General features: G+C 32.5%; 1 protein-coding gene across 2 annotated transcripts in view; it reads right to left on the reverse strand.

The window, feature by feature from the left end:
- LOC123702037 (calbindin-32) overlaps nt 1-14,528 on the reverse strand; it is an 83,256-nt gene that overhangs the window by 48,527 nt on the left and 20,201 nt on the right. For both annotated transcript variants that reach the window (XM_045649697.1, XM_045649696.1), the window contains exon 2: nt 11,815-12,077. In XM_045649697.1, the coding sequence (XP_045505653.1) occupies nt 11,815-11,965 (151 nt within the window). In that variant the 5' untranslated portion in view covers nt 11,966-12,077. The remainder of the gene's footprint in view (nt 1-11,814; nt 12,078-14,528) is intronic.

Here is a 14,528-nt window from a genome sequence, read left to right on the forward strand (position 1 = left end):
CTTTTTATTTAACTTGTAACTTAATGGTTTCTACTCAATTAAAAAATTGGATAAGGCTTTATTACTTAAAAAAAAATTTTTTTGGAAGTTTTTGAAATCGATTAGTTCCAAGAACATCCTAAGTTTGATAAATTGCCTAATTTCGCTGTCCACAAGGTGCCACAAGTCAAATTTCAGGGACAGATATTTGAAGAAAAAACGTTGATTGACGATGCGTGTCAAATTTCTAGCTGTTCATTTATCTTCCCTTTTTTGTTTATTTGAAAGGCTTTACGGCTATGTCATAGCATGGTTTTAAGTCAATCTATATCCTATTAATATTACAAATGCGAAAGTTTGTGAGGATGGGTGTTTGTTACTCTTTCACGCAAATACTTTTTATATAATACTAGCTTTCCACCCGCGGCTTCGCACGCGTTTTCAGAGAAAACCCCGCATAGTTCCCTTTCCCGTGGGATTTCCGGGATAAAACCTATCCTATCTCTCAAGTTGGATCAAACTGCACATGGTGTGCGAATTTTATTATAATCCGTTTAAGTGGTTTAGGAGTCCATTGAGGACAAACATTGTGACACGAGATTTATATATATTAGAAAGATAATGTTGCGGAGCTGATTTAATTTGCACGCCATTTATGGCTAATGTGTTGATTCTACCTATAAGTAATATTGTTATCTTTGTACACACATTATGCAAATAAAGAAATTTATTTATTTATTTATTTACTGCTGAACCGATTACAATGTAATATGGTATGTAGGTAGCTGAAGACCCAGAAAAAGACATAGGCTGCTTTTTATCCCGGAAATCCCACATCTTTTAGAATTTTCTTAAACCTTACATATAGTAGGATTGTCGTAGCAAACGAAAATGTATGAAATGAAAGAAAGATGCCTTCATAACGTAACTAGAAAACCGTATCTTTCTGTATATGCATGTTTTATAAGCATACACAATGTAACGTCTTGCTTTGAGCAAATACATAGGTATAAAATGTGTTAGGCCGAGAGATGGTTGCTAAAGTTCTGAATACATCTAATACTTATAAAAAAGACCGTGTGTTGAGCACACGTGTCAGAAGTGAAACTTCTTTAGCAAGAATCAAAGATATCAAAATCGTCGTCTTACTCCATGTCGTGATGGTATTGAAAGTTTTACTTCAAAAATGAAACTGTGTAGGGTTGATATCTACTTATAAATTGTTTTTGAATAAAGATAAACAATGCCCTGGGCTGAGTTACTGAAAATCGTAGATCTTCAGCAAACTTTGAAGGACTACAGCCTATTTATTTTAATATGAGTACCTACTTTGCGAGAAAAAGCGTGTTTTATGCGTTCAGTGTCAGGAATCTAGTTTCTATATGAAATATGAACTATCTCTATACAAGTTGAACCGGGATAAAACATAGTCTATTTTTATCGTACAGATGATGTTTTCGGATAGTAAATATATTTTTAAATCGATCTTCGATAAAAAAGCTAATCTATCTTGCCCTTTATAATATTAGTTTCGACAACTAAGTATATGTCGTGTGCGAGGCGATCGTAAATATTGTATTAAAAATGACAGTTATTGACTCCTAAGTCCTAGATTATAATTATACACCTAGACAGAATGCAAATAAGTAAAAGTTTTAATAGGTACATTCGTTTTGTGACGTACAACAATACCTATTGTATAATGTTTCTCTCAGATGTGAGACGTTTTGCCTAGTTCAAAGAAAATATGCAGAATTTTTAGCTTAGTTTGCAACGGATTTCGGGCTTTTGTTCGAAAATTCATTCACATAGTCATAGGTTCCTTTTATTTACTCATGGACTTTATCATTTGTAGGTACTATCACAGAATGATATAGTAATTGTATATGTACCTATTGTAATACACGCATGAGTTTATAGAAAGGAGGTTTGATGTTGGTGGAGAGAAATAAAAATAAAAAAGTTTTAATTTCTTGGATGAAGTAGCAGCTTTATTTGATGCAGAGGAATGAATTGGAAAAGTTGATTATTGAAATAAACGTAACACACATATCAACACACACATATTATATACCTGTAAATTGTAATTTGTGTAAACATAACGGATTAAAATGTTAAATTCAAATATAATGTATCACTCCCTAAAAGACACAAAATAAACAGCCGCGTCCTTAAATTATCGTAACCGTACGAGAAGATACACAATTCTAAAAACATGAAAATAATTTCAACAAATCCCTACCGTTCATTTCACTGATTCGTATTCTTGTATTAATGTATTCATTTGTTTACATTAACTCAAAGCAATGATTGGAATGCATTAGAACTGTAATATCCGCTTGCTTTCAAACAATGAATGTAAACATAGTTATTCGATAATCTATTACGTAAATATGTTACTTTAATCCATACTGATCCATACTTATACTACAGATAATATAATACTATAGCTTATACCTTCTATAAGGTCTGTTAGTCTGTGTATTACGTCTTCTGTATCTGTTTTATATTATATTCTTTCGAGGCTAAATGTGGGCTAAACCGTTGCTAAATAAGTAAATACAGAATTACAAAAATAAGAGTGGTATAATTAATTCCATGTATAGAGGGTGGTCTTATCGCTGTTAGCGATTTCTGCCAAACAACAGAATACAAAAGGATTATATTTATTATGGCGGTGCATTACAGTTCTATTTTTTATAAAATTAATACCTACGTAAATATAAATAATTAGGCCATAAATAATTGAATGTTTGTAATAACAGTCAATGAAGACTAGCGTAATATGAAGGTAGGTAGGTATGTTTTACTCTAAAAATCACTTTCGGATGCGCGAATAAAACTGCGAGGTTCACCTAGTTGTTAGAGTTTTCAAATCTAAGTAGATATGTAGTGTAATTCTGGACAAGATTAGAGGTTCTTGTTAATTTTACACATGTTTGTACATCTAGGGTTTCTAAATCAGATCTGAGTTTCGTCGTAATAGCTGAAGGATAAAACAACAAAACATTATTACGTGATTTGACAATGTAGAGGTTAGTGTTCAAACTAAAATATTTATCTTCAATAAATCTTGCTGTGCCCTAGCTGCAACTAGCTGTGCCCCGCGGTTTCACCCGCATTGGTCCGCTCCTGTTGGTCTTAGCGTGATGATATATAGCCTAGCCTTCCCCGATAAATGGGCTATGTAACATTGAAAGAATTTTTCAAATCGGACCCGTAGTTCCTGAGATTAGCGCGTTCAAACAAACAAACTCTTCAGGTATATAATATTAATATAGATATTATTTAGGCGCGTTGAGAGAAAAATTTCAAGGACGCGTAATCGATATACCGTCACGTCATGGAGTAAGGCGACGATTTTGGTAACTTTTAATCTTGATAAAAGTATCACTACTGCACACATGCTTTTTTTGTTAAACATAAACAAATAGATTATAATGGAACATGAGCTGCAGTCTATTGTTTTGACATAATGCCGGGCAAATGATATTGTTTTAGAAATTAGTTAATTAACTGATTATTTAATTTCATTTCCAAGTTTTCCATATCAAGGTATGTGTATCTATATGTATTACAGTTAACTACATAAAGGTACCAGCTACTCATTAGGAAGTCTTATAGTTATATATTTAAATTCAGATATCAACTTTTTTCGCTTTTTCTTCGCGTAAATAGAGCGACGAATATTTGCATATATTTCATTCAACGAACTAAGTATTTATTATCTACGTTTTCAAAATTGGTTACATTATTGTGACTACTGACAGTCGTTGTACGTGCCTTGCGTGACGTATTTGCAAACATGCGAATGCAATGTTCATTTTCAGTGAAATAATAGAAAAGTCCGTATTTATATATATTACTAGCTTTCCACCCGCGGCTTCGCCCGCGCAGAAGAAAGAAAAACCCGCATAGTTCCCGTTCCCGTGGGATTTCCGGGATAAAACCTATCCTATGTCCTTTCTCGTCTATCAAAATATCTCTATACCAAATTTCATGCAAATTGGTTCAGTAGTTAGGGCGTGATTGAGTAACAGACAGACACACAGAGTTACTTTCGCATTTATAATATTAAGTATGGATTTGTAGACTTTTTAAAACATAAAAATAATAATGGGGATACAGGCGGAGGATCAAAATGCAGTTATTATTTCAGAGAAAAAAATAATATAGGCTACACTCAAGTAGAGTGCGAGTTTTGCAACAATTAAAACAAAATAACAAATAACATTTTATACTTCAAGTGTTCAAAATTACTATTATAAGATACCTGTTTCTTAACGTTAAGAATATAGCAGTTTTTGGTTTTATTATTCAGCTCGTAACAGACTTACTTATATTCAAGGTGACATTTTTAGTATTACACTCTTGCATAAACCTTTTCACAAGAAAGGTCGGCTGATATATTATGTGCCCCAAATAACGCTAGACAACATGTAAAATATGAGTATTTAATTTAAAAAACAAACTTGCAAGTTTACGATAGTCATATAAAAGGAAGTTATTACATTATAAATTCTCTACAAAATGCATATTCAGGAATGAAAAGACGAAAATACGTTTAAAATTAAATTCGCTCGTTTAATAATTTTTGCGCAATCCTTTATCATATTTCAGAAAAGACTGAAAATAATGAGACATTCACGAGTAACATTTTTAAAGTTACAACCCAATTACTCGAGCTTAAAACTTTAAGTTTAAAGTGTTTTTACACAGTTGAAAGATATATACTACGTACATATTTTTAGTTGTACAACGTTAGGTATAGTACAAGATCCCACCGCAGGATTACTTCGTTTATAGTTTTTTGATGAAACCTGAATTTTATGTCTATTTATGATTATTAGGAGAATATATTATGTATATCGACTAGGTTGCCAGTCAAAATTTGGCCTCAAGCATTTTTAATTAATATTCATCATCTTTAACAGCCAGCAACCCTCATTTGCGGCTGGATTTAATAAGGCAACCATATATGATAATTAAACGAAAAAAAAAATAGATTTTGACTGGAAATCTAGTCGATATATATTCTCCAAATTATAAATATACATAAAATTTTGGTTTCATCAAAAAACTATGAACGAAGTAATCCTGCAGTGGGATCTTAGACTATTATTACAGCTTTGAAAAAGTAAGACGATTTAGAGGTTAAGATAGATACGGAGATAATTTAGAGTACCTTTCTCAGTTTATTATGTCGTAACTTCCAAGAATTTGTAATTTCCGCTACTATAAGGTGGTTTAATAATACAGGATGTATTTTTTATGGAACATTGATATTTGCCTAGGTCACATGTTTCTATAGAATGAAACAAACTATGCTTAATCTATTATTACTAGCTTATGGTTTGGCTATCCACGGTCATGAAATTCGCACAGATTCTATAAAAGAATAACACATCGAAATCCAATAAATGCCACCCAAATGATTTATAAAACCATAATATACAGACAGCTTTCAACGGATTATCCGAATTCGATCTTAACGTTGGTCTAATTGCCTACAGATTAATAAAAATGTCTGTCTGTGTGTATGGTAGATAGATAGATAGAACTACATAGTTTATCTCAAGACGCTATATCTAGCAACCACGCGGCAACACAAATAAATATGTAAATAACAGATTACAAACCAACGAACAAAGGGCGGATAAATAATGACGTCAAAGGATTGTAAATAACTCGCAAATCCCATCGGGATCTTCAGTTTGATTCTAAACATCCCACGCTTCAAGGAATCAAGCTCATTTGATACTATTGTTCAGCCCACACGATTATTTCATAGTATATATTTTGTTTATTATTCAAATGGTGTGCGCATCAGGCTCAAACGGTGCATTTACATCAAACGATCCAATGCTCATTCTAAACATGACATCGTTGTTCTAATCCCACTATGTAAACAGGCGTAGAGCATTCGTTCGTTGTTCTTAGTGCGTTCGAAAAGATTCTATGTAAAAGTTTATGCAGTTCTATGTAATGTGTCTAGTACTGAACAACGCTGAATACGAGTTTTCGTTTACACTAAAAGATCGAATGCTCTTGCTCTAGCTATGTTCGTTTGGTGTAAATGCGCCGTAAGAAGAATATCATATGTATGTATACCTATGAAGATATGTTTAGTATAGTCATTTGCGTAAGAATAGTGTAATAAGTATAGTGCCAGCAATCAGAGAAAATTATTATTTTCATGCTTATCTCTAATGATGACATTTATTTCTTTTTCTTATTGTACAGTCGGATTTATGGATTTATATGGCTTCTATATGATAGAGAATATCATCATAAAACATGCATTATATTATTATCTGTGCTTTTAAATTATTGTTGATTGTGTTATTTTACTGTAAAACTGTACATTTATATGTAAGTAATTTGTGGACAGGAGCGTCGCATAATTGAGTATTTGAATAAAATTTTTTTTTGTGCTAATTGGAAAGATTATATATTAGTTTTATAACAAAACTATTTTTTTAATTTTTTTTTGCAATAATTCAAAAGTTATTTCAAAATAAAAATTAGTCTTTGAATCCAGTACCGAAAACACACCGACAACTCCCGAAGCGTCACCCGGACGCGTGTGACGTCATAATGTTAGTTTTCACACATTGCAGTTGATACAAAAACGTATACAACTAGGTATAACATTTTGACGTCACATCTATGGTGACCAGCCATGGCGCGTTTATAGTCACGTGATTTTAATTTAAATTTCATCAATTTTTAATTGCTTATAATTAATTGAAAACCATTTTTTTTTAGTTTTTTGCATTAAATATCAATATTAATAATAAAGTTAAAGTTAATAAATAAAGTTAATAAAATAAAGTTAAAGTTAATATTAATAATAAAGTTTTAAAATACATGCAAAAAATCAATAATTTTTTTTTTTATTCAAATACTCAATTTAATATTCCGCAGAATCGTGCTAATGAAAAATATGATACTGCATTATTGCAATATTGGAACAGAATACGCTTTTGGAATAATAATTATATGTATAATATGTAGAATTATTACATACATTAATTTACAAAAAAGAAGTATTGCTAAAGCTTGTGTTATTAGCGATAGCGAAGCCGGGGCGGACCGCTAGTTTATAATATTAGTAGGAAGTAGGATTGTATGTAGATATAGCAGATTAGTCTTTTACTCATTGGTAACTCTATTGAGAATTGTCCCAAAAATCGACCATTCAATAATCCGTATTGTTCAACGAATCTGATAAAATGCTTTCAAATTCGTATAGCTTTGTGTTTTCTTTGTGAACATGAAACAATTGTTTTTAAATGATGGATTTAATAACTTAATAACACAAGGTATATCCATGATTGGTTGTAATTAAACACCGTTGCGAAAAATCGATAAAAGTCAATTCTTTACAGTATTTATGTAATGTAAAATGATAAACTGACATAGATAATATTGCATTTTTGGTATCATAAAAGTAGTTCTATCTAATTATACTCCGATTCTGTGGACCGTTAAAAAAGCTCCTAGGCATTAAGCGCAGAGTAATAATGTAAATTTATAAACTATAGTACCTACCTACTTATATTTTTATTCCATTTTAATTTTGAAACCAAATGATGGGAGAATATAATAAGGAACTATTAAAATAATAAAAATAATTTTGATCTCCTTTTCTCAGATTGTTTTTTTCAACCTTTCTTTGAGTAGTTTTCTTTCCTTGATTTTAAATATTACTATGTTTATACATACCCTATATTTTAAAAAGTAGGTACCTGAAATTGTATTTTAAATAAAAAGGGTTTAATTTAATTAAACAATTGCATAACTTTCCCAAATCGGTCATTTCTACATAACTTTCAGAATTCAGACATTCCGTAGGTACATTGTAATACCAATTCAACCCTACCACCCACACATTACAATCGAAATTCCCAGAAACCTTGATGTGTTTACATCATTTGGCAATTGAAATAATTCAGCACGACCTTAACCCTCGTGAAAAAGACAGACGTTTAAAAACACGGAGGTTAAACAAACAAGTCTTGGAGATCACACGGAATTTTAGTTGAGGTGAAAGGGTCAGCTCTGTACCACTATGTCTTTAGCAGTTTTATTTCCAGTGTGGAAGAGTGACAGCGCTATATAGTCGTATAGCGCTATCTCTTTCACACAAAAATAATACTGCTATAAGACATAACCAGGTTTTGGAATGGCGCCAGAATAAACATCATTAAGTTGTTCAAATAAACATACATTCCACATGAGTTCAGTGAATGTTAACTTCGTAAGCAGTATGTTTGTGGGATAGACGGGATGCCGAATATTTTACGCTTCATTTGTAAGGTATACCTATCTATTTTTTTTCTTTGCAAATCTGTTGGGAAAGAGAAAAAAAATAGACAGTGACATACGAATCATACTAGATGTATGTTATCCTATGATATAGGTACTATTTATAAAAAGACGATGAAAAAGAACGATATACTTACTAATATTTTTACAAATAAATGATTATTTATACTTTTATAAACGGGAAAATTTGTTTGAATAAAACGTAAGATACCGCTTCTCTATAATTATCAGAATTATATAAATTATGAGAAACATTATTTTTAAATATAATTTTTTACCATATTCTTTAGCCGTGCTTTAGCCTAACCACATAATAGTAGCTAAACGCTAGCCTAACTTTAGTGACATATTACCACTAGTAATTTGCTTGCCTTTAAATAAAACCGAAATAATGCCCTGCGTAGCACATACTGATTTGATCTACGTATCGCCCAAAGACGCTCTACGACAGCCTCAAAAGCTAAAATTATCCTGTTGTGCTTTTCCACCAATAGCGTGCGCGGATGTGTAGCAAGGAATGTGCTTGTAAATAACCAATCATATCGCTTCATTTAGTTATTAAGGTTTTTACTTCTTTATTTGACACTAGCTTCATACCTTTGGCTTGCGATAAAAAAATGTAGACTATGTTCTACGATTATACGTAGACACAACAGTAGACTTTATAACTGAAATGTATCTTTGTAGATTGTTAGACAATTAAATCTGTTCTTTATAATATGTATCTACATTTAAATAGTGTTTACTGTATTTTTGCTGTCCATTTCCTGTAAGAGACAAGAGTAGATATAAACGACCGTCTTTCTTGCTCTTTCTACGTCTTTCTTCTTAATAATTTTCACAATTTTGATGATAAATACGTTTCATGCTAAGTCGTAATATTGATTATGTATATTACTTTGTTTAGAAATAGTTCTTGATGTCGAACTTAATCACTTTAATTAATTACGGACTAATAACGTGGAACCAATACAAATGTTGATAGAATGCTTTGTAGGATGGAAAATTAACGTCTTCGGTAATTTATAGATAATACTCAAAAATGATTATTTTCATTATAAGCTGTTTATTTCTCATAATTTATAGCGTTTTTTGATTTTATAGCGTCTTAAGTTTTATTTTATACTAGCGGTCCGCCCCTGCTTCGCCCGTGGTACATGTTTACGGTTTTTCTCCATGAACCATCCTAGTACTTCAAGGAATATTATAAAAAAAGAATTAACGAAATCGGTTCATCCGTTCTTGAATTTTGCGATTCATTTTTTGTATAAGAATTGAAAATTTTCGAGACGGCATGCATCGTATTTCTCTAAAATTTTAATTTCTTGATTAGATAGACATGAAAATAAGCATACAGCTAATGCAGATGACTAAATGACAATCCCTACTAATATTATAAATGCGACAGTAACTCTGTCTGTCTGTCTGTCTGTTACGCTTTCCCTCTTAAACCTCTCAACCGATTTTGATGAAATTTGGCACAGACAATCTTTAGACCCTGAGAAAGAACATAGGCTACCTTTTATTGCGAAATATGTACCACGGGCGAAGCCGGGGCGGATCGCTAGTATGTTATAAACATACGTAAGGTATATGTTTATTCTGACAATATTGTCAAAATTCATAATACTTAACTAAGACGGTGGCCTAAAACACACGATAAAAAATTAAAAATAGCATTTTCAGGTGGTAAACACCGAAAATACTTCTGATAATGAGGTGGTTCGCAACAGGAAAACCCACTTAATAAAAGAAACAGGGCTCAGGTGTGACGTCACAATCCCTCGAGTTCATATTTTTCATGTTATTATCGAAATTGTCAGCTTGGACAGTTTGTGATAATGATCGAAGTTTTCCTCTTGAAAGATCTGTAGATATTTTACACGTACCTATAATATAAGTTACATAATACATAATATATCTGTTTTGTTCTATTCTGTGCGTTATAATGAAGATTTCTCATATTTTATAGCTATACTAGCTTTCCACCCGCGGCATCGCCCGCGCAGTCAAAGAAAAACTCGCATAGTTCCCGTTCCCTTGGGATTTCCGAGATAAAACCTATCCTATGTCCTTTCTCGGGTATCAAAATATCTCTATAGCAAATTTCATGCAAATTGGTTCAGTAGTTAAGGCGTGATTGAGTAACAGACAGACAGACAGAGTTACTTTCACATTTATAATATTAATAATGGATTTCTTAAACTATATTGGAATGCATCTTCATTCATTGTCGAGACAATTTGCAAATTTTTAGCAGCGGGCGATCATAGTCAGATAAACTACAAATTACAATAGTTATTAGCAGATTAAGTCTAAAATATGTAATACTTTTAGTCTGGCTAGTAATATTATTAAGCACGTCCCGAAAGTCTTATTCAAATCTATCCTACGAGTATATTTTATTGTTATACGTGTGTCACCTAATTCTTTTGAAGTTTCAATACCCACTCATATAAGCCCCTACGCTATAGAATTAAGGGCCTGGAGCAAAAAGAAATTGGATTTCTCCTCGTAAAATTTATGTATTGATTGAAAAGGTAAATTTGCTGAAATCATCCTTTTTTAGTTGCTGATTCGGTGCTTTATAAATATCTGATATAAAAACATAATGAATAATTTACCTATTTAATATAGATTTATTCACATTCATATTTCTAATTCAAACAAGTATAAAGTACCTATATTATTATTATAATCGACACGGTGATTAGTTAAACTAAGTTCTTAAGGTTCTATACAATTGTTATAATTGACGTCAGAAGCGTTCCCTATTATATGTTGCGTATGCGTGACGTGTGTGTCACCTTAACTTATGTTTGTGTCATCTTTGTAATTATCTTTGAACTAGCGGTCCGCCCCGGCTTCGCCCGTGGTACATATTCACGTTTTCTCTACATAAGAACCATCCTCGAACTTCAAGGAATATTATAAAAAAAGAAGTTCTCAAGTTATGCGCCTACCAACACATTTTGGGATTCATTTTTATATTATAGAAGAAGAAGATAAGAGAGAACCAATCAATAATCATGTTTGCTCACGTATCTTTTCAGATAAATTATTCGGATTCGAATCTGTACCAGAAGGTATAAAGTGAAGCTAGAAGGTACCTAAAGTGACACCTTTGATTTATATTAAACTAGCTTTCCGCCCGCAGCTTCGCCCGCGTTTTCAAAGAAAAATCCGCATAGTTCCCGTTCCCGTGGGATTTCCGGGATATAACCTATGTGTTAATCCAAGTTACCCTCTATATGTGTGCTTAATGTCATTGTAATCGGTTCAGTAGTATTTGCCTGAAAAAATAACAAACACACACACATCCTCATAAACTTTCGCATTTATAATATTAGTACCTAGGCTAGGAAGTATGGAATGTTTAAAATCTCGTTGAAACCCGTAGTTACGAAGGAGGTAGCGAATAAAAGACAGGCGCGATGCGTTGAGCGATTTCCTTTCCTTATTCTTAATTTCCTACATGAAAAAAGACAATAACAAACTGCTTACCATCTTTATCATAATGACTCCATACTTCCATAAACTGGTTTGCAGACAATTTCTTCAGCTCCCTCGAATCAGGGTCTCGAAACTGTCGCATAAAATTCGACGCTCTATCCAAGTTCAGCTTTTTCGATGACCCATTCGAATCGAAACTCATGTTTAATTCTTGTAAAATATCTTTGTAAATACGTTTATTGTCTTTGGATTTAAATACAAAATAATTGATTTTTTAATGTTGGCACCATGGACATTACAGGAGCTTATTTCATCTGGAACAAAAGAAAGTTAGGTTAGTTCCTTAATTCAACAGGTCATAATATATTGTATTCTAGTTATAATCATAAACAAAGCCTAAACAATTGAACTTTTTTTTTTTCAAAGATATATTTTTTATTACTGCAAATACCTACCTACATTATTTTACATAATCCATACTAAAGATCTAATACTGACTTCAAATAAATATTAGAAAGCTTTACTAATTATCTGCTAACTAGCTGTGCTCCGCGGTTTTACCCGCAGTGCTCCGCTCCTGTTGGTCTTAGCGATATGATAATTATATAGCCTGTAGCCTTTCCCGATAAATGGGCTATCTAACACCGAAAGAATTTTCAAATCGGACCAGTAAGTTCCCGAGATTAGTGCGTTCAAACCAACAAACAAACTCTTCAGCTAAAGATAAAGATTATAATGTGAAATAACATGATATAAATAAATCTACATACATAGTATAAAATACACGCATTCAATAACAATATAACACAAATACCGTTTCCATATAATAAAAATTCGCAGACGACACTCAAAAAAGCAATTCCCCAACTTTTACGACGTTGCTAGAAATCTGAATAACTTTACTCAAACAAACAAGGCACTTCTACGCATTATAATACTTCACTACTTACATAGTATAAAACAAAGTCGCTTTCTCTGTCCCCATGTCCCTTTGTATGCTTAAATCTTTAAAACTACGCAACGGATTTTGATGCGGTTTTTAAGCTATTGCATAGCTATCGGGCCTTGAGCGCAGGGACAGAATTGAGAAATCACGCTCCCCACTCCGACGGGCTCGGAGGTGTGTCTTGTAGGCATAGCATGCAATAGCTTTACCGCGGCAGTCCCCGAGTGCCACACTTTTTTTTAATAGATAGAGTGATTCAAGAGGTAGGTTTAAGTATATAATTTACTAGCTTTCCACCCGCGGCATCGCCCGCGCTGTCAAAGAAAAACTCGCATAGTTCCCGTTCCCGTGGGATTTCCGGGATAAAACCTATCCTATGTCCTTTCTCGGCTATCAAAATATCTCTATACAAAATTTCATGCAAATTGGTTCAGTAGTTAAGGCGTGATTGAGTAACAGACAGACAGACAGACAGAGTTACTTTCGCATTTATAATATTAGTATGGATTAGCTTTTAGACAAAGCGAGTGAAGCCGCGGGCGGTAAGCTAGTATTATATAAGAACAAAGTAGTATGTTAACTGTAGAGCTCTATTTTAATTTATTAGAATCGCTTCTGATAATGATAATCCATTAACATATCAAGCGATCGTCGTGAAATATAAATTCAAGGAGCTAAACTTGTAGAACTTTATTTCAAGTAATCAATGTATTTTTAACGTCATTCGGGAGCTATGTATGTATGTTAACTATTATTACGTATTAATTTATTGAACGCCAAATACAGGTACTTCTACATCTTCTTATATATAAAAATGAATCGCAAAATGTGTTGGTAAGCGCATAACTCGAGAACGGCTGAACCGATTTCGATAATTCTTTTTTTATTATATTCCTTGAAGTACGAGGATGGATCTTATGTAGAAAACGTGAATATGTACCACGGGCGAAGCCGGGGCGGACCGCTAGTATTCTAATAAAAATTATCATTACATGCATCATAGGCTGCAGTTAGATATACGCTAATTTATATTTCATTGGAAATTAAGGATGACTATAATATAACATATTATATTGTATCTATTATGTTATATAATGTACTTAGATTTGATTTGGAATTTTATTTCAAAGTTCAGGGACGCCATCAAGTTTGACGCATACTGTAGCAAAAATTTCATGTAGTTCAAACTTTCTCAATAACCCTCGGATTTACGATTGTCCAAAAGATAAAAGTTTCACCTAAATATCTTCCCTAATAGAATTTATAGAAAGGTCCTTTGAAACGCCAATTACAAAAATATAATAAAACTTTCAAGGTTTTACGAACTCAATTTCATAGATATTAATATTTCAAAGGACATTGCTTATTAAATTGAAAATAGCCTGAAGTTGTCTATCCATACTAATATTATAAATGCGAAAGTAACTCTGTCTGTCTGTCTGTTACTCAATCACGCCTTAACTACTGAACCAATTTGCATGAAATTTGGAATAGAGATATTTTTATATCCGAGAAAGGACATAGGCTACTTTTTACCCCGGGAAATAGGATAGGTTTTAGCCCGGAATTCGGAAATCCTACGGGAACGGGAACTATGCGGGTTTTTCTTTGACTGCGCGGGCGAAGCTGCGGGTGGAAAGCTAGTTATCATATAAATAAAAAGAGATTATATTCTGTCGGATAGAATCGCTTTCGATCACGCAATGAGGTTATATTTGTAACGCTATAAATTTAAAAAGGTTATGTTTTGTATTGCATATACGTTTGTATGTAATGCTTTTACTAACATAACTTTATAGGAAAAATATGCAATAAATAA

The sequence above is a fragment of the Colias croceus genome, chromosome 22 (assembly GCF_905220415.1).
Source record: "Colias croceus chromosome 22, ilColCroc2.1".
In the NCBI taxonomy this organism is placed as follows: Eukaryota; Metazoa; Arthropoda; class Insecta; order Lepidoptera; family Pieridae; genus Colias; species Colias croceus.